Genomic DNA, 23,324 nt, shown 5'->3' with positions numbered 1-23,324 from the left:
TGTGTGTGTGTGTGTGTGTGTGTGTGTAAAGCAAGCATTCCCTGCTGAGATGTTTTGTTGTGTTCCTCCCCTGGGGGCCAGTTGTGTGTAAACACGCACACATATGTTTATCCAGCAGTTTCTATGCATATCTGTCTGCTTTCAAAAGGCTGTTTTCCTATGAAGCACACTGAACACAGTTGCATATCCTGTTTCTCTCTTTCTAATGTGTGATGGTTTGTTCCTGTCTGTCTGGTCTTAAAGGTCACAAGCCAGTGACCTCTGGTAAAGCAGGTCAGAGGTGAAAAGCCAATGGCCCTTCTTTTCTATTTGCACGAAGCTTTAATTTCAGCCTGACCTGACAAGCTGACCTCAAACACGCGATGCAATCACTGGCTCTGTTATGGCGTTCAGCAGAATTCTTTTAGCCTGTTTGCAGTAATGTTGCTGTTATATCTCTGATCAAAAGGATTGTTGTCATGGCTGGGGTTTGCTTTTTTTTTTCTGTGGTCAAAGTTCAAATATTGAGTCAAACATTTTATGCACTTTATTTTAGCAACAGTTAAGACTAAAATTAGCTTGATAACCCCAGAGGAAGAGTCTTACCAATTGAATATCTTTTATGGTTCAGTGTGTTAACCTACTTCTTCCTAACTGATGCCTAGGTTGTTCATCGGAACATTTAGAGGTCATGTTGAATCAGATCTCTTATCTGTTGTCTTTTGTTTTTCAGGCTTCGTCTCAATCGACACAGCCGCTCAAATTCACCACGTCAGACTCTTGTGATCGCATCAAAGACGAGTTTCAGTTCCTGCAGGCACAATATCACAGGTATACCAAACACTCGTACAAAATACTACTCAAAAGTTTCAAAAGTATGATTTTTTTTTAATGAAATTAATGTTTATTCAGGAAGGATGCATTCAATTGATCAAAAATGACTGAAAAGACAATGTTTCAAAAGATTTCTATTTTTAAATAAATACTGTTTGAACTTACTATTCAACTGTTTTCAACATTATTACTAAAAAATGTTTCTTGAGCAGCAAGTCAGCATATTAGAATGATTTCTGAAGGATCATGTGACACTGAAAACTGGAGAAATTATCACAGGAATAAATCACTTTAAAAAAAAAATAGAAAACGCATATTTTAAACTAATAATATTTCAAAATATCACTTTTTCTGCTGTATTTTTGATCAAATAAATGCAGCCTTGTTGAGCAGAAGAGACTTTCCCTTTAAAAACATTAAGCTGGAGCATACCAAAAGCATTCATACACAAAACTAGTTGAACCGTTATTTAACGCGACCTTGAGAAGCACAGGCAGTCTCTCTCCTACTCACTCTAAAAACACCCTGCCTGTGTGAATTCCTCTCTGGGATGCTCGAATGGTGTGAAAAGCTTCCTGTCATCATCTGTCAGCTCAGCACCAGAGATAAGAGCGATCACGGAGGCCATCCGGCCATCACACATCAGAGAAACCGCGGACAGAGGAAGGAAGAGGGAAATGGAGAAGGATAAACAGCAGAACGTGGTAATGTCGTCACCATCGGACTGCTTTAGATTCGTTTCGACTTGGCTGAATATTCACTCTCAGCGTCAATAGGCCATAACTCTGGTGTATGTTTAAAAACACACCTTACTGCTCCATGTCACTGAGTATTTCCACAAGTAATGCTAATGAATGAGTGATTATTCTGTGGAGCTGCTTGTGATTGCATAATGTTGTTGTTATTATTATTGCTTTAGTGATTAAAGACCTCATAAAATGGTCTGACAAATGCAATTTTCTCTCCTGTGTTGATGTTAGGGCGTGGGGATGGGCCGATTCAAAAACGAGCCATTTATTTTAACCAGTTTACATCACCGTCATAAACCGTGATTTACTACTTGCTATTAGTCGGTGGCAGGTGGTGTTGGGGGAGGGACATTCTCATTCTAGAGTGCATTTGTAGGGTTTTATATCCAAAATTTGGCCATAAAAAGGTTTTCCCAGCAGAGAAAGAATATACATATTTCATAGTATATGCTACTGTATTCTTTTCTTCTTTTTTTTTTAAGAAATTAACTTTTATTCAGCAAGGATATATTAAATTGATCAAAAATATTCTATTTCAAATTAACTATCATCTTTTGAACTTTCTATTCATCAAGGAGTCCTGAAAGAAATGTATCATGGTTTTCACTAAAATATGAAGCAGCTCCACTGTTTTCAACATTAATAATGATACGAAATGTTTCTTGAGCAGCAAATCAGCATATTAGAATGATTTCTGAAGGATCACGTGACACTGAAGACTGGAGTAATGATGCTGTGCATCACAGGATAAATTACAATTAACAGTTCCTTTAAATTGTAATATTTCACAAAATTGTTACCGTTTTTTTTTTTTTTTATCAAATAAATGCAGCCTTGGTGAGCACGAGAGACTTCTTTCAAAAACATAAAAAATAAGAAAAAAACTTTTGAATGGTAGTGTACGTGTAGCTATTTAATATAAAAGGTTTTTTATGAAGAAGAAAATCATACATTCTTTCATGATTACATTCTTCTCAACACATGGCCAGCCCAATCACAAGCCTCCGTGAGGCAGTCCAGACAGGAAACTGGTTGTCATAGTGATAGAATGTTGCAGAATTCTTTCTGGCTTTTTTTCCCCCCCCCGCTTCTAGAGCGAGCGAGAGAAAGTGAGGTGAAGTGCAGCTGACAGCCTCAATGAAATGTGTGTGTTTTAGGGTGAAATTTTAATATTGAAGCTGTCATACACAGACAGTGTCATTTAAACCTTGAGAACATCTCCACATTTCCATTATTTAAAGATGCATCATGTAATTCACAACATATAAACACATTTAACAAGAAGCGAGTAGTGCATCTCATGTTGTCTTGTGTTTTTCTCTCTTTCTGTGTTTCAGTCTGAAGTTGGAATGTGATAAACTGGCGAGTGAGAAATCTGAAATGCAGCGTCATTACATAATGGTGAGTAAAACATGCATGTTTAGAATATTTGATCAGACCTTATATGCAAATCATATGGAAGCGGTTTCCGCTGCGAAAAAATAAAATAAAAATAGCACACTTCTGAGAAGAACTGTCAGAAGTGTGCTATTTTTATAGTTTCTTATTTAGTCCTTACATGTGCATTTCTTGCATTGTTTTGGCTTTAGTTCTTATATAAATGAGTTTTTCTTATTTGTCATGTGATTGAATGTTGTCTATAAGCCTGTGGGCGTATGCAGTAGTTCATACACAAGCGTCTCATTGATCAGTTGTATGATGGGCCGTAAGTGTGCACAGGAGTATGACGGATCGATGTGAATGTGTGTCTGTAACAGCTGTGTCTGAGCAGGAGTGATCTGCGGCTATAGCCCAGAGCAAAGCTCCTAAACATGAGCCCAAATCACAGTCAGGTTGGGTCGCTCTGAAGTTTCAAGGAAACTGATGTTAAATTGACGTCTTCTCCTCCACCTCGTTTACTTGAAGAGATCACTTTGCTTGAAGTGCCAGCATTATTTTAGTATTATTGATGTACTATTTTAGATTTTAAGAATATTTTATATTAGTTCTTGTTTTAATATTTTGTAATATTTTCAGTTTTCATTTTAATTTTAGTTAAATTTTGTCATTTTATGTGCTTTTGTCATTTCAGTTTTAAGTTTTAGTTTTCATTTAATTCCAGTTTTACTTCCAGTTCTTCAACTTATTTCACTTCAAGGTGATATTTGTAATGTTTGTTTAGCTAAAGTTTTTCATCCAATGTTTATATTTTATTTTGGCTTAATTTCAGCTTTATTATAAATAAACAAACATGTTTTAATTGCTTTAGTTTTAGTCAACTAAAGATTATATTCATTAGTCCTCTGCTGTTTTTGCTGCCTTCGATACACTTGTTTATATTGCCTCTTTGAGACACGTATAAGGTGGATTCAGGTGAGTTTTTTGGCCTTTTGAGATGTCTCTCTTTATCCCATATGTCAAAAAATGTGAATCATTATATGTGCAGCTTGTCATATGTTATATGTGGCTGAAAATGTAAATATACTGTAAAAATATTGTGAAATATTATTACAATTTAAAATAGCTATTTTCTATTTGAGTATATTTTAAAATGTTTTTTTTTTTCTGAGATGACAAAGCTGAATTTTTGATCTTATGTTTCTTTCCTGTTTCTCTGACTGCAGTATTATGAGATGTCATACGGACTCAACATGGAAATGCACAAACAGGTGAGAATCTGAATACTGTGTCAGAATCAGCACAAATGTTGCATCAAATGCGGGGGAAAGTTAATGCATTATTATATTTGTTTAAAAAAAATGTAATAAATATGGCGGGAGGATATGTAAACCTTTAGACTTATGTTTGTGCAAAATCTGCAGTTTCCTTTAAACCACAGGCTTACTTGTATGGTTTGTACATATGCAGCGTCCTAGATTCAGTAGCGTCTTTCATCAAACACAGTCGGTCAGCATACATTATCATGACTGACTGTGTTGTTCATGTGTTTTTGTGCAACATCAGCAGCCTGTAAGCGCTACCTCATTAATGGATGTAAACCCATGAGATGTGTTTGTGTTCTGTCTGCAGGCGGAGATTGTGAAGAGATTGAATGGAATCTGTGCTCAGGTGTTGCCTTACCTGTCTCAAGAGGTCAGACTGTGATTTATTTATGACACACTCTCTATAATGACACTCAGCCTCATCAGATGTGCCATTGGTTTGTGTCATGGGTTGCTTTTATGGACAGAAGAGGGTTTTATTGGTTTTGTATGCTGTGCTTTTTACCTGAAGAGAAATGCATGCTGTTGTGTGTATGTGTGTGTGTGTGTGTAGCACCAGCAGCAGGTCCTGGGGGCGATTGAGCGAGCCAAACAGGTCACCCCTCCTGAGATGAACTCAATTATTCGGGTAGGAACCTCACACCATTCAACTTTATGTGTTATTGTGTAGGACTGGCAGATTATTGCTCGAAAATTAATAAATCATTATACTTTTAGCCTCTCGTTATTTGTATATCCATATCTATATACAGATATCATTTTTTAAAAATAAAATATGTATATTAATATTTCCATGAATATTTTTTGAGTGATGGCCCAAGCGAATCATTGAATCATAGATTCACGTTTACATGATTCATTAAAATAGACAATGAATAGTTTTTGTAACTAGCCACACTATTAAAAAAATCTTGATTCTCTCATACTCCTAAGACAACATAATCGTAAAAACGGTGTCAAAATGAATGGCAGAAAAAGTGCATTGAAATGATTATATTCTTATCAGTAAGCGTTGTAAATACAAAGTAACGCTAGTACAAAATAGTCTGTCATAACAGCAAACATGCAATTAAATTGTAATGTGGCTTTGTCATTAAACTTCAGAAAGAATGCGCATGCAAGTCAACAGTATGAGTTTTATATGTGACGGGTGTTTGTTTGTTTGTTTGTTGGTGTAAACGCAGCAGCAGCTTCAGGTTCACCAGCTCTCTCAGCTTCAAGGTTTGGCGTTACCCATGACCCATCTGCCCCTGGGCTTGACTCCGCCCACCCTGCCCGCCGTCACCTCCAGCTCCGGCCTCCTGTCTCTGTCCAGCATCCTCGCGTCTCACGCACACCTGGCCAAGGAGGACAAGAGCTCCCGCGACGGGGCCGAGGGCCACCGCGAGGACGACGCAGACAAATCCAACTAGCCTTCATAGAGACGCTTTGATTCTGTGCAGAAAAAGAGGCAACTCCTGTCTCACCGGATTGGGTCTGATTCAATCTCTCTCTCTCTGTTACTACAGCGAATCTTTATTCCGTAATTCTGTTTGATTCATTTGCTTTTCATTAGTGGTGTTTGCTAAGGCTCTGTTAATATTGCTCATACTTGGGGTTAGTGATTTGAACAAACCCCTATCCCCAAGTGTTGAACTTCAGCATGTAACAAGGTCCTTATCCAGAGACCTGAATATAATAGAGACTTGATGATGCACTCTTATGAGTCACCCAGAATGCCTGGCAATGCTCTCGCAACAACCTAGTAACTGCATGCTTGTCCTCTCAAGCACCCCAAACATAACCACTCAGAACAGTTTAGAAACCGCACAGCAAGAGCCTCCAACAGTCAATTCCTCTGATACCTACTAGTCGATATATTTCTTCTAGTTAAGAGTTTTAACACTCTAGTGACCCTTTCACAGGAATTCATTCACGTGTTTTACATAAAAAGACAACTGTCTATATTGCCCTCAGAAAGGTATAAATGCCTTACGAAGGCCGTGTGTGTTTGTGTGTGTGTGTGTGTGTGTGTGTGACAGTGACAGGCCTGAAAATAGTTTTGACAAAGAGATGTTCCTAGTGCAGACCCACATGCTCATGTCATGGTTTGTTTTTCTGTTTGCAGTGAATGTGTTTCCATGTGTGACCAGCAGGTGGCAGCCAGTGAGTGTGTGTTGAATGGTTTGTGCAGCTGGAATAGGATATTTGAATTGGCATACTATATCATACTACTACTAAAGCAGTGGTTCTCAGTAGATTTCAGTCTTGAACCTTGATTTGATGTGTTTTTAGCGTTTTCGTTGATGCTAAAGTTCAGTTACTATTAATGACTAAAATGGTGTTATTAGTGACTAAAAAGGTGATTTAGTCAATCAAGATGACTAAAAAGCATTTAAATGTAATTATTATTATTATTATTAATATTAAAATAATTGAACTTTAAACTAAAATGCAAAAACAATCAAGACTTAAGACTGAAATGTATGTATTTTTTACAATAATCAATAATCAAATAAAAAAAATACAATAATTAACTCTTTATTTTTCCCTCTCAATAACTGTTGTTTTCAAGTTAAGTTCTTGAAATGTCTAAAATCACACTTTACAATAAGGTCTCATTTGTAAACATTAGTTAATGCAGTGACTATCATGAACTAACAATGAACAATGTATTTGTACTCCACGTATTAACATGTTCATGATAATTCACAGTTGATGTTAACAGATAGAACTTTTGATTTTAATAATGTATTAAATGATGAACCTAACATTAACTAAGATTAATAAATGCCATTTAAGTGTTTAACAAATTAAACATTATTGTTAAGCGTTACCAATATATCATTGCTCACAGTTTCTCTTAAAATATCAGCTTTGTCATAATTTTCAAAGGCAAGTTTTAAAGACAAGACTACCTAAGGTTGTACATATGCGCGGGTGCATTGTGGGTATTTTCTAATTGTGTGTTCCTGGACATTTGTTTCTTGTGTCCCATGATTCCTTTGTATTCTTTGTTTTTCAGCACACCCGGTGCATGCTGATGTATACTAAGAAACGCTCACCGTTGAGCCCTGGATCGCTTATTTTAATCTACAAATTAAGTTTTCTTATTTTTAGATTTGATTTCGCTTGATCTCAAAAACCCTGACGGCCAATTTATATCCATGTATGAATATATCAATATACATTTAATTTTGTAAACATTTTTGTATGTATAAAGCTATGTTTATGGTGTATGTGGCCCGGAGGATATTTAGCGCAGGTTATACAGAAATCTATGATCAATTAATAGTTGAACATTTCCGCTCTGATTTGTTTAAATGCGTGTAGCGCTGGCTGGTCTTGGCTAGTTATAGCTGCTAAAGGATAAGCGGTTGGTCTTGGTCTCATCAGCCGAGTTTGTTACGTAAATCCATTGACACGAGCCATTCCTGCAGCCTCCCTCTTCTGATGGCTCTCATCTGATATTTGCCACATGTTGGAGCTTTGTAGTAGTTTTTTTAAAATGTGTGTGTGTTGATGTGACATGATGTACTTGATGGAAATGTATGTTGTTTGTGTTGATAAACTGCTATTATAACTTCATTTAAAGACGATTGTTGGAAGAAAAAGGTTAAACCATTTACTATGAATGAGAGATTGAGCAGTAAGGAAGTATTTATGGTGCCTTACAAATAAAAGATTCATTGGACCTTTATCAGTGCTACTGTTTGGGTTTCATTTATATATAATAAGTCGTTCTCTCCACCGTATAGCTCTCAAATATCATTGCTTAGGAAACGTTAAAATAATAATAATTAATCATTTAAGAATGAAATAATAATAAAAATGTTTGACCTGTGTGTAAACTTGTATTTACACATGTGTGTGCACTTTGGATGGGATAAATGCAGAGCACTAATTCCAAGTATGGGTCACCATACTTGGCCACATGTCACGTCACTTTATTTACTTAGTTTTGAAAGAAATGAATACTTCAGCAAAGATGCATTAAAATGATCAAAAGTGACAGCAAAGACATTTATAATGTCACACAAGATTTCTATTTTAAATAAATGCTGTTCTTTTGGACTTTCTATTCATCAAAGAATCCTGAAAAATAAAATGCATCATTCAAAAAGGGCATATTCGAATGATTTCTGAAGGATCATGTGACACTGAAGACTGATGAGTAATGATGCTGAAAATTCAGCTGCGCACCACAGGAGCAAATTACATTTTGAAATATATTCCCATAGAAAACTGTTATTTGAAATTGTAGTAATATTTCACAATATTACTGTTTTATTATATTTTTTATTAATTCAATGCAGCTAAATAAATAAAATCTCACTGACTCCAAACTTTGAACTGTAGTGCACATGCATTTTCATTAAAACACAGGCTAGAGAATCTAGTGCGTGACATGTAAAGGGTAATATTTGACCTCTGCTATATTTGTGTATTCCAGGAGTAGAACTGTCCATTTTATAATGTCCTCTTTTTAAGCTTGAAAGCTCCTGGTCACTGTTTGCTGTCTTTGTTTTGAAAAGAGCCGCGTGAAGAATGTTGGAAAACTCCTGTTGTGTTTCATAGAAGGACAAAAGTCATTTTGGATCAACATAAGGGTGAGTAATGAAAAATATGTTTTCTATGTAAACTATTTCTTTTTCAGGAGACAGTTTCTGTTCTGTACAGCAGGTGCTGCTGTTGCTAATGATCCTTCTATAGAGCTGACACAGCGCTGATGAAGCCTGCAGGTTAATGGTGTTTCTAAAGCCACGCTGTCCTGCAGATGAAAATGAGATACACTGATGACTGTAATTTCAGCTGGTTTTGGACAGACTGCTCATCATAACACACACAAATGAAGCTGGACAAACAAACCGTTTCTGCTTCATAAGCGATTTAGACTATAAACAAATATGCAATTTAATCATCTTGATGGCATGTTTAATGTTGATACACTCAATACTGAAGGAAGGATTTTGCTCTCATATTAATGAAATATCACCACAGATCACATAGAACTTACCATTTTTGTGCTCTTTTGATGCACTTTTCATGCTTTTAAATTTTCTTTTTTGTTTTTACTTAAGTTTTAATTGTATTTTTATTTGTTAACTGATCTGGGGCCTGTTTCATAAAACAAGTTTACCAAAATAAGCCAGGTTTATTTAAGTCAGTCTGACTTATTTTAAACCAAATCAACTGACAATAAGTCAGACTAACTGAAATAAACCTGGCTTATTTAGGTAAACTTGTTTTATGAAACAGGCCCCTGGTTTCCTTGTGACTTTTCAGGAGTTTTTTTTTTTTTTTGTCTATTTATTTGTTATTTTTACCTCAAGTGATTTTCAGTTACTTTTATTTTTAACATTTTTTTTAATTCATTTTCAACTTATTTATTTGATATTTTCTGTTATTGTTTATTTATTATGTATTTTAAGCTATTTTAATTTATTTTTAAGTTTGTTATTTATGTATTATTTTTGCATTTTATTTTCATTTTAGGTTATTTTTGTTTATTTTGAGTTTTTTATTTGTTTATTTGTTAGTTTTAGTTTTTATAACATTTCTTTAAGGTTTTTTTTTTTTTTTTGGATGTCTGAAGTTCATGGTTGTTCTTATGAACATGTTTGGCCTGCGATAATTATTTTCACCCAGTGGGAAAGTATTAAAACCAGTATTATTAATATATGCATGCATTTCGTCCATTCGTCCATTGGGGTCCAAAAACCAGTCAGTATCTGGTGTGACCACCATTTGTCTCACGCAGTGCAACACATCTCCTTCGCATAGAGTTGATCAGGTTGTTGATTGTGGCCAAAATGGGGGCAAAAACAAAAGTGTTGCGTTTATAATTTTGTTCAGTGTAATAATAATGGTTGTATATTTGCATTTCGATGAGTGTAGCCTAGTTCTGATTTGATACGATCTGCTGAATGAAGGTAACAATTCATCAATCTTTCTTTCTTTCTCTATTGCACACAATCCAAACTGGAAGTGCTCACTAACACAGATTTAGACAGATTTGTGAACAATATTTGAGAGAAATAGGCCTTTTGTGTACATAGAAAAAGTCTTAGATCTTTGAGTTCAGCTCATGAAAAATGGGGGCAAAAACAAAAGTGTTGCGTTTATAATTTTGTTCAGTGTAATAATAATGGTTGTATATTTGCATTTCGATGAGTGTAGCCTAGTTCTGATTTGATACGATCTGCTGAATGAAGGTGACAATTCATCAATCTTTCTTTCTTTCTTTCTCTATTGCACACAATCCAAACTGTATGCGCACATTCTGTCGGTCTGTTAATTTCCTCTGGTTGATGGAGATGTGGCCTGTGGCGGAGCTCTGACATGATATTTCATTAAACTCTTTCAGTGTGTGTGTGTGTTGTCACTGACTCTCACTTTTCATTCCTCAGCCTGTCGTCATCCTCTCATTGCTGTTTTATTTCCACCACACTGCACCACTCCTCCTCTCCTCCTCTTCTTAAGTTCTGCGGCTCTCTCTCCTTTTTTCCACCTTTCATTTTTTCTTCTGTCTTTATATCTGATAATAAATGTTGTTATTAGTGTGGGTGTGTGTGTATACACACATTATTTATATATATATACAAGGGAATTAAAAAAAAACATTAACAAAAAAGTTGATAGTAATACTTAGGAAAAAAATTAAACTATATTCAAGGTTTTTTTTTTATTTAGTTGGTTTAATTCTAAATTAAAATGAATGTTTTCATTTTAATGTACTTTTAGTGCATTTTAATTTAATTTCCTAAAAAAGTTGATAGTAATACCTAGGAAAAAAATTAAACTATATTCAAGGTTTTTTTTTTTATTTAGTTGCAGTTTAATTCTAAATTAAAATGAATGTTTTAATTTTAATGTACTTTTAGTGCATTTTAATTTAATTTCCTTTAACCGGATATGTTCACATTGTTGTGATTCGTGATAAAACAAAATGTATTATCATGATTTACATCTTTAAATCTTTGAGTTTTAATATTTTATTCACTGCAGTTTGGCTTCTTGAACGAATCATACTTTTGAACCGGTTCTTTTTAGTGATTCAGTCGAGCCGATTTTTTAAGTTGCAAATTCTCATTTAAAATTAATTTTAACTTGTAATGCATCTTAATTTTCCTTTAAGCAGATGTGCACACTTCATTGTGATTTCGTGATAAAAGAAAACTCATTAGCCTAAATAAGTGAGATTAATATTCTATGCAATATATTAGGGCATGCATGGTGTTGAAATTATAATGCGTAGTATGAAATGGCACATGATGATTATACAGGCTAATGCAGTTCGGTCAGTATTGTCTATTTCTTAATATTATTCCGTTTCAGTTTGTACATGATACCTCTTTTGTACAGATTGTCAATGTGGATCATTAACTCATAATCTCACGAATGTTCACATATATCAAATCGCTTCATGCACGCCGACTGGCTCTCCATCTTCATTATGCGGCGATTGAGAACATAAAAGACTCCATTACCCATAATGCAACACTGACGCGCTTGCGCTTAAATCCTGCTTCACGATTGGTCTAGATCAAAGCAGATGTAATGACCCAACGTGGGCATTGGTGTCACTCATTGGCCTTGACTTTAATCTTGTTAGCCAACCAGAGTCCAGTCGTGAAAAGAGACGTTAAGGCTGCAATGTTTGTACATTATGTTCTGTGTTATGATACGAACGGCTTCCCGCTTTGTTCTCTTTCAAACAGTATTTCATTTTAAATAGCTGAGTTTAGAATACTAATAGAACATATACCAATATAATTTGGTTTCAGCTGTTTTATCACTTGCGTTTTTTTCCCGTTTTATCCTATTTATATAATCTTCATAAGCAAATGTAAGCGGTCGACCTTAAAAGCAGCTTTGGCTCTCCGCAGTTAATGTCAATCTCACAGACAGCACCGCTGAGAAGAGCTGCTGTGCGTTTTCTTTTCTCTTCTGATCTTTCACCCCTTTCTCTCTCCCTCTCAATCTCTCATATATTTATTTTAGATTTTCAGAAATCCAATACACCTCTTGCTGGCTGTAGTTTGGTTTTGATTGCCGATTCGCGAGCGAATCATTCTTTTGAACCGGATCATTTTAGTGATTCGCACGAGCCGATTCGCAGAGCGTTCGTAAATTGACATTATTGTAGGATTTCACCATGCTAGCTATATTTTCCTTTTGAAAACATATTAAAACGTTGGAGAATTAACATTACAAACAACAGAGAAGATCATTTTGTAGTCAGATGCAGAAGATAATTCACATTTTCGAGCCATAGGGTCCCTCAGGATTTGCCTACGGGTTTTCGCGGTTTTTAAATTTGAATGTAAAAGTCCGGGGTTAACATTTTTGAAGAGACTGTTTTGTTCTTCAACAGACATAGTCATTCCTAAATCGTGAATTTCTCCGATCACAGCGGCGACAAATTCCTCAAAAACCCATAGTATTTCGGCTGTTTGACGTGGTACGTTTTAAGGAGACTCGAGTGAATCAGTGAATCGTTCGAGAGAATCGACTCGCTGATTATTCAGCGTTGTTGATGTTGCTCTGATCTCCGTCGCGCACGCGCCCCGCACAGGCTGATCTTGTTACATTGTAGCGCGGCGTCACTGTGCGTCATACAGAGGAAGAGCGCTTGATCCGGGCGAATAGAACGTTTTTCAACTTTTCATCGGATACCTTGTCATTCTTCAGCTGCTCGAGAACGTTTGGAGCGCGGAGGAGCGAAGCTGATTTCCGCAGCGGACGCGGGGGGGGGGTTCGTTGTCGGTCTTGACCACCGAGATCCCCGTGGATGACCTCCAGAACCATGTATCCGCACGGAAGACCCCAGGTACCGCAGCCTAATGAACGTTCCTTTCCAGATCGTCTCTAGCGGATCGCTGAGTTGCGCGCGGTGGCCCGTTTTAACGTGCGTTGTGTTTGGTGTTGGGGTCAGGGTTAAGGTCACGATGAAGAGTTAATTACAGCGTTATGAGTTCAATGATTGATGCACGGGCTGAGAAAACACACAGGCCTGGAGTCCCATTACAGTCACTGTAAGAGAGATATATATATAATTGAGCCTATTATTAAACAGCACGTCTTTTAGATCGTGTATGATTCTGTTCTGCGTCCACAGTTTTACTACACTTTTTACTTGTGATATTTTAATGATATATTTATCGCACACACACATATATTATTTGAATATATTACTGTACTTGACACAACTCTACATCTATATTCATCTACAATCAAGAAACCTCAAGAGGAACCACACCTTAGTTGGGGAAGCCTTCTCCTCAAGCTGGCACACATTTAAACACAATTATACAAAGCACACACACATAGCCTATATAGGCCAAGTACATGCACAAATGTTAATTAGAACAGGTGTAATTTTTCCACATAAAATAAATTATTTTATTTCCCATATACATAGATAATAATTATTCTATTTTATGTAATAATTATTTCAATTTTTAATTATATGTAATTAATTATTAATAATGATGGAACATGACATTTGCAGTGGAGAGTGGGGTAGCAATTATTTTTATTAACAAATAAAAATAAAATGTGTATTACATACACATACACATTTTATTTTTATTTGTTATATATATATATATATGCACTTTATTTTTATATTTATTTCAGTTATTATTTTTAATAATTTTTTTATTTTTGTATATTAAAAAGTCATGCCAATAAAACACTTTTGAATTGTGAGAGATGGGCAGATGTGCATGTGCAGAAGAGGAGGAATGAGGCATTATTCAAGGCAGAAATACAGTAGAAGGTCACTCATGAACAGAGGGAGAGATTTGTGGCTTGAGTTTGCTCTGTGTGGAGGAGGGATGGACAGATGGATGGACGGGTGAATGAATGGTTTGTTTGAGTTATTGCTGCATGTTGCTACATATGGATCCAGGCCACCCCACTCTCCACTGCAAATGTCATGTTCCATCATCGTCACTGGGCAACACGATACCACACACTCACACACTGAGCTGCACTTCAAAGCTACCTTTGCTATGATGGCTTGTTATTACAGGCCCATGGAGACCCATGCATTATTAACATGCATTAGCTTTAAAGTGAGGAATTTTCGTGTGCATAATGAATGACCTTTTAGAGAGTGTGCAAATGTGGTTTGGTTTGTTAGTGTGTGCTGTTTTTACATCTGTGTGTTTAGCGGACAGTGTGTGGTAATACGTAATGACTGTGTGTGCTGTTGCCTGCTGGGCCGCTGATGATCTGACTCCAGTGGGCAGCTTCTGTCTGCTCTCAAAACCCTGTCGGATCTGATACAGGACGCTCATGCCCGCTTTACATCTGGGATTATCCTCTGCCTCTGATCTCAACCATTCATATACTGTTGTAGTTTTGATAAATATTTGAAATTGTTGTTGTTGTGTTGTTATTTTAATATTAGATACGTTTTAGGCATTTTTGTCATTTTAATTCTTAGTTTTTATTTTTCATTTCAGTTAAAATTTTAGTAATTTTGTTGTGCATTTTTAAAAGTATTTTAAGTATGTCTTTTTACATTTTATTTCAATTTTAGCACAAGTTAAACTAAATTTTGCATTAGCAACTAGCTGAAAAAACAAGTCTAGGTTTGTATTGTATTGTTCAAGATAGTTACTGTGCATTTAAATTCATAAGTGAAAGAATTGCTCAGGAAACTAATGACTGATGACCAGTAGTCATTGTTTACAAGTATAAACACGATATATTAGGTTTATTAAAAATGTATAGATAGATATGCAAATATGTAAGTGGATTTAAAGGGAGACTCGAGTCAACTATGATATTCACAGTGCTTCATGGGAGTGGACGGTCACTGCTGAGCTCTTTTGCTTTTGGTGGATCTCGTATGCTATTTTTACAAATCAATTTCTGCATGGGAAAATGAATGTGAACCGTACAGTTGCACTCTACTCAGCACTGTGCATTTGTGTTCAGTTCACACACGAGTGTGACGATAATACCAGATGTAAGCAGTGTGAATATGTGTATGAGTGATATTCGCATGTATATATTTTTTTTGTTGTTTGTGTATCTTTCGCCATCTGTGCTGTATTTACTATCATTACGTTGATGGTGTTAATGATCAGATCTGGCTTTAGCACACACTAGCTCTACTAACACTTAACATAAAATCACACACAGTTTAACATCTCTCAAAACCCCATCTTGTCAGTTTTATGTGCACATTTTTAAAATAAAAATTTTTCTATCCGTGCACACATGCGCTGGATGGACTGATTTGGCTGTTATGTGACGTCTAACAGTCTCGAACCATTAACGCTGTTTTCAAGACACTGACTTTGTTGTGTCAACTTAGTTCAGCTTTGCATGTAGTTGAAGCTGTGACTGCACACACTGCAGAATTTGCGAAAAAACATGCATTTAGGTGGTACTTCAAGCTTGAATTTCTCAGATGGTAGGAATGGTTCACCTAAAATGAAAATATGGCTGAAATTGTACTCACCCTCAGGCCATCCAGAATGTGTTTCTTCATCAGAAGATTTGAAGAAGGTTATCATTACATCACTTGCTCACCTGTGGAGCTTTTGCAGTGAATGGGTGCCGTCAGAAAGAGAGTCCAAACAGCTGATAAAAACATCACAATAATCCACACCACTCCAGTCCATCAGTTAATGACTTGTGAAGTGAAAAGCTGCATGGTTGTGAGAAACAAATCCATCAAGGCATTTTAACTTTAAACTGTCGCTTCTGGTAAAAATATGAGTCAACATAATCAATAATGAACGCTTCCCTCAGTGAAAAAGTCCATTTCCTGTTGTCCTCTCACATCAAAATCCACCCACATGTTTGTTTAGAGTTGTTTTTCAGGAGAGAAATAAAAACATCTTGATGGATTTGTTTCTTACAAACACACAGCTTTTCACTTCACAAGATGTTAACCGATGGACTGGAGTGGTGTGGATCACTTGTGGATTATTGTGACGTTTTTATCAGCTGTTTGGACTCTCATTCTGACGGCACCCATTCACTGCAGAGGATCCACTGCTGAGCAAGTGATGTAATGCTACATTTCTCCAAATCTGATGAAGAAACAAGCTCATCTACATCTTGAATGGCCTGAGGGTGAGTACATATTCATATTTGTTTGAACAATTCTTTTAATCATTATTTATGTTTGTATAAAGTTTTGTTATTTTTTGATAATTAGTGGCATCAAATGAAGATGTAAAATGAACAGCCCTAATAAACAGATAAAGTGCAGCGGCTGCGTGTGTGTGTGTGCGTGTTGGAGGCGGCGGTGCATGGTGTCAGTTCTCATCAGAGCAGTATTGTGTATCGAGGCCTTAACAAGCTGCTCATCAGAGCTGATGTACAGTACAGATTCAGTCTCCTGGAATGAGACGATCGCTCCGAACAGATGTGCGGGGTTTTTTCCCTCCCGAACAGTTCTGTTTTTGCCAGTAGCAGCAATCGGCACAGGAAGCATCGATTGGGAACGCAGCAGGTTCATGTGTCGTTTGCACACACACACACATGGCTGTTACTGCTCTTGTATTTATGCCACATGTGCTGAATATTTCAGCAGCCTACGGTTATTCACGGCTCTGTGTTTTCCCCCCCTCCCCTCGCCATCTCTATCTCTTGTCTGAAAGTGCCCTGCACAGTAAACAGTGTGAGATAGATGACTGCGTTCTTTCAGGGCTGGTGTGAGAGGAACAGTCTGTGTGACAATTCATGGCTCTGTCCTGCTGTACTCGGCTCTCGGTACAACACCCTCTTGTTTACTGACCAAAGCCTCCATTCCTCTGACTATCTGCTCTTCACCATAACCCAGCATATATATCTCAATACAGCATTTGTTGGCATGGTCTATCAGGCAAAATATTATTTTATTTTGATGCAAAAGGCACAGTGCAAGTATCATTTTTGGCATGTCTAATCAACTAATTAGCCTATAACAGACTAATAAACTAGTTAATTTGTTTTATTTATTTTTTATTTAATTTAACTTTGATGCAGAAGTTCAAGTCATTTTTGATGGCAAGGTTGAACAGACAAAATATTATATTATTTTATTTGAATTAATTTATTTATTTAGGTATTTATTTATTCATTTTTTTATTTGTATGAAAAGGGCATAGTGCAAGCCTATATATACATCATCATTGTTTGGCATTGTCTAACAGGAAAAATGTACTATATTCTATTTTATTTTATACATTTTTTTTAATTTTGATGCAAAGTGCAAGTCAAATCATTTTTGTTGGCAAGGTCTTACTCAAAATTGTATTTATTTCATTTTGATGGAAAAGGCATATTGCAAACCCATGCATCATCATTGTTTAACTATTTTATTTTATTTTTAATGTAAAAGTCATAGTGCAAGTCCAATATGTGCCTGCAGTCAGTCTCGTGTTTTTGATAAAGCTGACAAAACAAAGCATTTATTGTCAAAGGCAGGGCCATATAAAGTGTCTCTTTACTCATGCAGTAAAGCCTTCTTTGTGTGGTCTGTGTGTGTGTGTGTGTGTGTGTGTCAGAGGATTTGATTGTGTATTCCCACTTACATTAAAATTACAAAACACTGAATTAAAAAAAAAAAAATGATGTGATTTATTCAAATCACACACACACGCATACTGGTCCACACACAAGTCCATACTGTGTCATTTTTTGCCATTTATTATATTATTTTATTGTAATGAAAAAGGTGCATGTTAATACAGTGTTTTATTTTTTATTTTATTTTTTTATCATAAGGTATAGTGCAAGTCCATACAGCTTAATCATACAAGATGTTTTGCAAAATGAAAATAGTTGTACCCCACCAAAGAACACTATTTCATTGAAAACATAATAACGTAAAACATGAATTTTACATGGCATCATCATGAAAATAACAGCAGACCCACATTTACCCACACTGGGTATGTTAAATGAAGATACAATTTGCCATCTATCCTTGTATTGTCCTCCTGAGATTACCTAACATGATTACTCCATACAGAGTAATTAGCAATGTAATCCCATTACACTGTAGAAATAGTAAATAATAGGCTAACCGGTGGATCTTTTTGGAGTGACGTCCCTCACAATACTTATGTGTTTTCAGGCTCCGCTGGTGTCAGGCCACGCCGGTGTGAAATTCACAGTCCTGGAAACTCTCGACCATATAAAAGAGGAATTCCAGCTGTTCCAGGCCCAGTATCACAGGTACAGATGCATGACCTTCATTTCACCTCATCCTGGAGGATTCATCGCAATATTATTCACACAAACTCTCCAAATGTAACTCAACTGACTCATAAAATTAAACCGATGTTCAAAAGCTTCCCATGTCCCTTGATGTTTACTGCTGTTTACTTCATTTCCTATTATTGCATCTGCATTTTATTCAATTATGTTGTGATTTAGATCTGTATGATGATCTCCGTCCTCTCTGAACTGCAGTTGGGATCACCTGTGCAAAGCTGATGAGATTATTTAACAGTAATGCTCTAAAATCACTCCAGCGACTAGACGCCTGTATTAGCTGATGCAGACTATTAGCCAGCTAATCCTGATAGTCTCATTAGGAGCAATTACAAAAGCTACTGAACGTCTTTCTTTAGAACAGTAAACATCAGTGTACATTATAAAAGGGGATCGGCTTCAGTAATAGCGGTGGTAAAAGTTGTTCTGTTTCATGTTGGAAGGGCTGATATTGTGGCCTATAGACCACTGTCACATGACGAGGGCACAGTGTCACATGACCTTACATCGTGTGTCGTTTTCTGTTTTTCAGTCTGAAGCTGGAATGTGAGAAGTTGGCGAGTGAGAAAACTGAGATGCACAGACATTACATCATGGTGAGAGTGACATCCAACAACATTACCCATAATCCTCAGCTGTGACTGAGCTGATAGTTATGGTCGATCAATGTGTGTTTTTTTAGTGGCCAGCTTGCTCTTGACCAATATAATGGCAGTGCATATAGTCAAAGTCCACACTGAAAACCTGGGATAAATAATATAAAAATAAATCAAATTATATATATTGTATGTATAAAATAATATCATATATTGAAATTACAGTTAGTAAGGTAATCCATTGCATTACACATTTTAGGTAATATATTTGATTACTTTTGACCTAATTTGTTGATCACATTGATTCAAATAGAATAATCTTGTGTCGAAGAATTAGGGAGAATCAATAAATTGTGAATTATTGTGTGAATAATATGTTATTATCTAATCAAAGTTAACTGTAGTCTGATTATGAGTATTAAAATGTAATATAATCTAATTACAAGTACTTAATTTTTGGAATCTGATTATGTAATCCAGATTACATGTAATCAGTTACTACCCAGCACGGTGTATATAAAATTGTGAAATTGTAAGTTTATTATATTTTACATATTGTCTATTTGAAATTCATTGAGAAAGATTGACTGTACAAGATAGACTCTTTAACAAGATTGACAGCAGGAAAAAATTATCTGTTCTCAAGGCATTTGGGCATTTTGGAATTGAAAAAAAATCAATAACTGACTTTTCTGTCAACTGGCAAGCAATTATTGGTTGATGCCGATAATTTCAAATTGGCCAAAAATGGGATAATTCATTGCATAGGCATATATATCTTTCACAGCTAATAGATAGGAACAAGTACTGAAAAATTATACATTTTATAATTTTGTAATGCATGAATTTGATTCATTATAAAATAAATAACAAAATTAAAAATGTATACATTGAATTTTTATTTTATGCATAGTGTCATAGTGCATGTCCATACGATTTTATTTTTTATTGATAAAGTAGGGCTGGACAATAATTATCAATATGTATCGCGATATAATTTTTTTCAATAACGGTGATATGATTTTTAAACACATTTCCGATATTTCGATATACATTACCAGTCTGAAGCACATTTGTTTCAATCTATAAGAATAATCAGCCTACACTACCAGTCAAAAGTTTTTGAACAGTAAGGTTTTGAATGTTGTTGTTTTTTTTTTTTTTTAAGAATTTTTATATCGTATCGACCGAAATTAAGAAATATATCGTGATATCAATTTTGGCCATATCGTCCAGCCCTATGATAAAGGCATAGTGCAAGTCCATACTGAGTCTTTTGTTGCCATTATATTATATTATTTCATTGTAATGAAAAAGGCATATTGCATGTTAATTTTATTTATTTTATTGCATAAGGCATAGTGCAAGTCTATACAGTGTAATCATATAAGATGTTTTGCAAAATGACAATACACACAAAATGCTCAATTTATAGTTATGCGCTACCAAATAACACTATTTCATTGAAAACTGGGATAAAATTGTCTGAAAAGTACTGAAAAATGATAAATTATGGAGTTAATATTGTTGATCAATACTGAACGCATACCCTGAATGCACTATAAATGGCTTTGGATAAAGGCCTCTGCCAAATGCATAGATACAAATGATGATCTACACACATTAATATGAAAGAGAAATGAGTGTCTGGTCTTTCACTATGAATATGGGTCATTTCTGGCCTCTGGTGACACATGCAGAGCATTTCTGTCATTTGGGTGGATGTAGTTGTGATTTATATCGTTTAATGAACTGCCCTTGTTTCCTTCCACAGTATTATGAAATGTCTTACGGGCTGAACATTGAAATGCAGAAGCAGGTGAGTGACTGATGTGCCGGTTGTATTCTGATTTCATTACAGATCAGCATGATCTCTGTGTAATGAGCTTTACAGTATGAGGTGTCCTTATGTGCGGGAATTATGGGGTCTGGTTGGCAGGTTAGTGATGGCACTGGATGAACTAAACACTAATTGCTGCTGGGACGATCACGCTGAAACTACATGATCAAGTGTTTGATAGGGATGGAACAGGATTTTGAATGCAGCAAGTCTCCAGTTGCAGGGATTGAACCTCAAACTGTCGTATCAGCAGCACAGACATTTACATATTAGATTTCAGGTGTTACATTCATTCAGTTCAACAGTTCAACTGATCAACTGGTTAGTAAGATTTTTTTAATGTTTTGAAAGAAGTCTCTTATGCTCACCAAGGCTGCATTTATTTGATCAAAAATATAGTAAAACAGTAATATTGTGAGAAATTATTTTAATTTAAAATATTTTTTTCTATTTGAATATATTTTAAAATGTAATTTCAAAGCTGAATTTTCAGCATCATTACTTCAGTGTCACATGATCCTTCAGAAATCATTCTAATATGCTGATTTGCTGCTAAAGAAACATTTCGGGTTATTATAACTGTTGAAAACAGTTGTGATGCTTCATATTTTTGTGAACATTGTGATACATTTTTTCATGAATCTTTGAATTTATTTGAAATAGATATCTCTTTTAACATAGTATATGTGAACATTATATATAATATTAACATTTATAATGTGTGTGTGTGTGTATATATATGCTGTTTTATGGTAGCTTTAAATGTGGAGCAAAAACTATCTGTATTTTCCTCAAACATATTTAAAAGAAAGGTTTTATCTGTTTTCATTTTTCTTTGTCGTTTTGAGGAGGGATGTGCTGTATACATGCGATGTGCCTGATTCAGTGTTTTGTTGGGTATTTACTCTGAAGCAGGGTTTAAGCCTGACTACTCTGTATGAGCAAACACACACGCTAGAGTGGGCTAATCCAGATAAGACCCCTGCATCTCTCCTTGTTTTCCAGGCCATCTGTTGGAAATGCCTGGATTTGAGCGTGTATGTGGGTCAGAGTGTGTGGGATCAGCCTGTACCAGAGCAAGACCCTTGATTCGCTGCAGTGGAGGTGAGCGCGCACACACACACACACACACACACACACACACACGCTCATCCTCTCCGAGCTGCTCTCCCCCCACGGGCTATTTACACATGAATTATTTACAGCAGAGGTGGTCATCAACAGAGAGCTTCCAATCGCCCACCTCTCCCTAGATCAATATTTCATACTGTTCTTTTCTAAGCCTCGCTGAGTGGATTTGGTTATTTTGTAATCGTAAGGCCCTCTGGGAACATCAGGCCTGCCACAGAGACAACAACAACACTTTTCAGTTGACCTGCTGTTTGTGGCACATGCGCTTCTGCTTTGTTTGTGGTTTTTCACAATGAAAGGTGCTGTCATGTAGCAGGTTTCGCCTCGGGTGTAGTTTTGCATGTTTGCTCTTGATCTTTGAATATCTTCTCTATTCATGCTTCATGTGTGAATTTGTGTGTTCTTGCAGCATCAGCATCAGGTGGCTCAAGCAGTGGAAAGATCCAAACATGTTAGCATGGCTGAACTCAACGCTATCATCGGGGTGAGTCTGTTACATCAGTACAGTTTTCAGTCTGAGCAATGGCAAGCTGGCCCTTCATCATTACAGTCAGCTCTCTACTGTCTCTCAGGGTTATTATAGTTAATTAAAACTATGATAGATAGATAGATAGATAGATAGATAAAGATAAAAAAGGTAAATTTATTTTAATTCAACTTGTTCTAAAGGAAACCTTTCTCATTTTCATTTAGTTGAAAATTATGTACTAAAAGAACTAAAACTAAAAGTGAAATAAAATGATAAAAAAACCTTATTAATATTTATATTATACTAAAAAATAATAAAAATGTACAAAAATAGTAAAAAATTAAATTAAAAAACATAAAATATAAAAATAAAAACTTAATTCAAACTATTAATAAAAACTATAATATAATAGTATATCATTTATACTAAAATTGATTTTCAGATGTCATATAATCTTTAGACATTTGGAAATTTTATATATATGTATATATATATATATATATAATGATATATTTATGTAACAATGAAATGACGCAGGATATTGAAGATTGGTAAACATTTAAAATGACTATTAATTAGTATTTTTGGGCTCTGCACTGTGATCCTTAAATAGTCTTTTAATGTCATCTAATGTTTCTTGTTCTAAATATGCCTGACAAGACTTTTGGTGTACAAACTGTATATACAGTGCCTTGCGAAAGTATTCATAGCACTTTATTTTTTTCACGTTTTGTTATGTTGCTGCCTTATGTTAAACTGCTTTAAATTACTTTTTTCCACATCAATCTACACTCCATACACCATACTGACAAA

At 35.5% G+C, this 23,324-nt stretch overlaps 2 protein-coding genes across 3 annotated transcripts in view; both read left to right on the top strand.

Moving 5' to 3' along the window:
* The window catches only part of LOC107696010 (amino-terminal enhancer of split-like), a 22,506-nt gene extending 16,214 nt beyond the window's left edge, over window positions 1-6,292 (top strand). Inside the window, exons 2-7 of one of the 2 annotated variants that reach the window (XM_016496155.1) lie at window positions 713-810; window positions 2,900-2,963; window positions 4,166-4,210; window positions 4,572-4,634; window positions 4,818-4,892; window positions 5,452-6,292. In XM_016496155.1, coding sequence (XP_016351641.1) covers window positions 713-810; window positions 2,900-2,963; window positions 4,166-4,210; window positions 4,572-4,634; window positions 4,818-4,892; window positions 5,452-5,676 — 570 coding nt within the window. In that variant the 3' untranslated portion in view covers window positions 5,677-6,292. Of the gene's footprint in view, window positions 1-712; window positions 811-2,899; window positions 2,964-4,165; window positions 4,211-4,571; window positions 4,635-4,817; window positions 4,893-5,448 lie in introns of both variants that reach the window. The other variant, XM_016496149.1, reaches the window with a different exon arrangement.
* A 6,526-nt stretch (window positions 6,293-12,818) lies between these two features.
* The window catches only part of LOC107696597 (amino-terminal enhancer of split-like), a 20,084-nt gene continuing 9,578 nt past the window's right edge, over window positions 12,819-23,324 (top strand). The window contains exons 1-6 of the mRNA XM_016497022.1: window positions 12,819-13,076; window positions 18,336-18,436; window positions 19,008-19,071; window positions 20,846-20,890; window positions 21,011-21,028; window positions 22,452-22,526. Of these exons, the coding sequence (XP_016352508.1) occupies window positions 13,038-13,076; window positions 18,336-18,436; window positions 19,008-19,071; window positions 20,846-20,890; window positions 21,011-21,028; window positions 22,452-22,526 (342 nt within the window). The 5' untranslated portion in view covers window positions 12,819-13,037. The remainder of the gene's footprint in view (window positions 13,077-18,335; window positions 18,437-19,007; window positions 19,072-20,845; window positions 20,891-21,010; window positions 21,029-22,451; window positions 22,527-23,324) is intronic.

Source organism: Sinocyclocheilus anshuiensis, unplaced genomic scaffold (assembly GCF_001515605.1).
Source record: "Sinocyclocheilus anshuiensis isolate Anshui unplaced genomic scaffold, SAMN03320099.WGS_v1.1 scaffold217, whole genome shotgun sequence".
In the NCBI taxonomy this organism is placed as follows: Eukaryota; Metazoa; Chordata; class Actinopteri; order Cypriniformes; family Cyprinidae; genus Sinocyclocheilus; species Sinocyclocheilus anshuiensis.
Note: the sequence above shows the minus strand (reverse complement) of the source record. Positions and strands in the feature narration are given on the sequence as shown.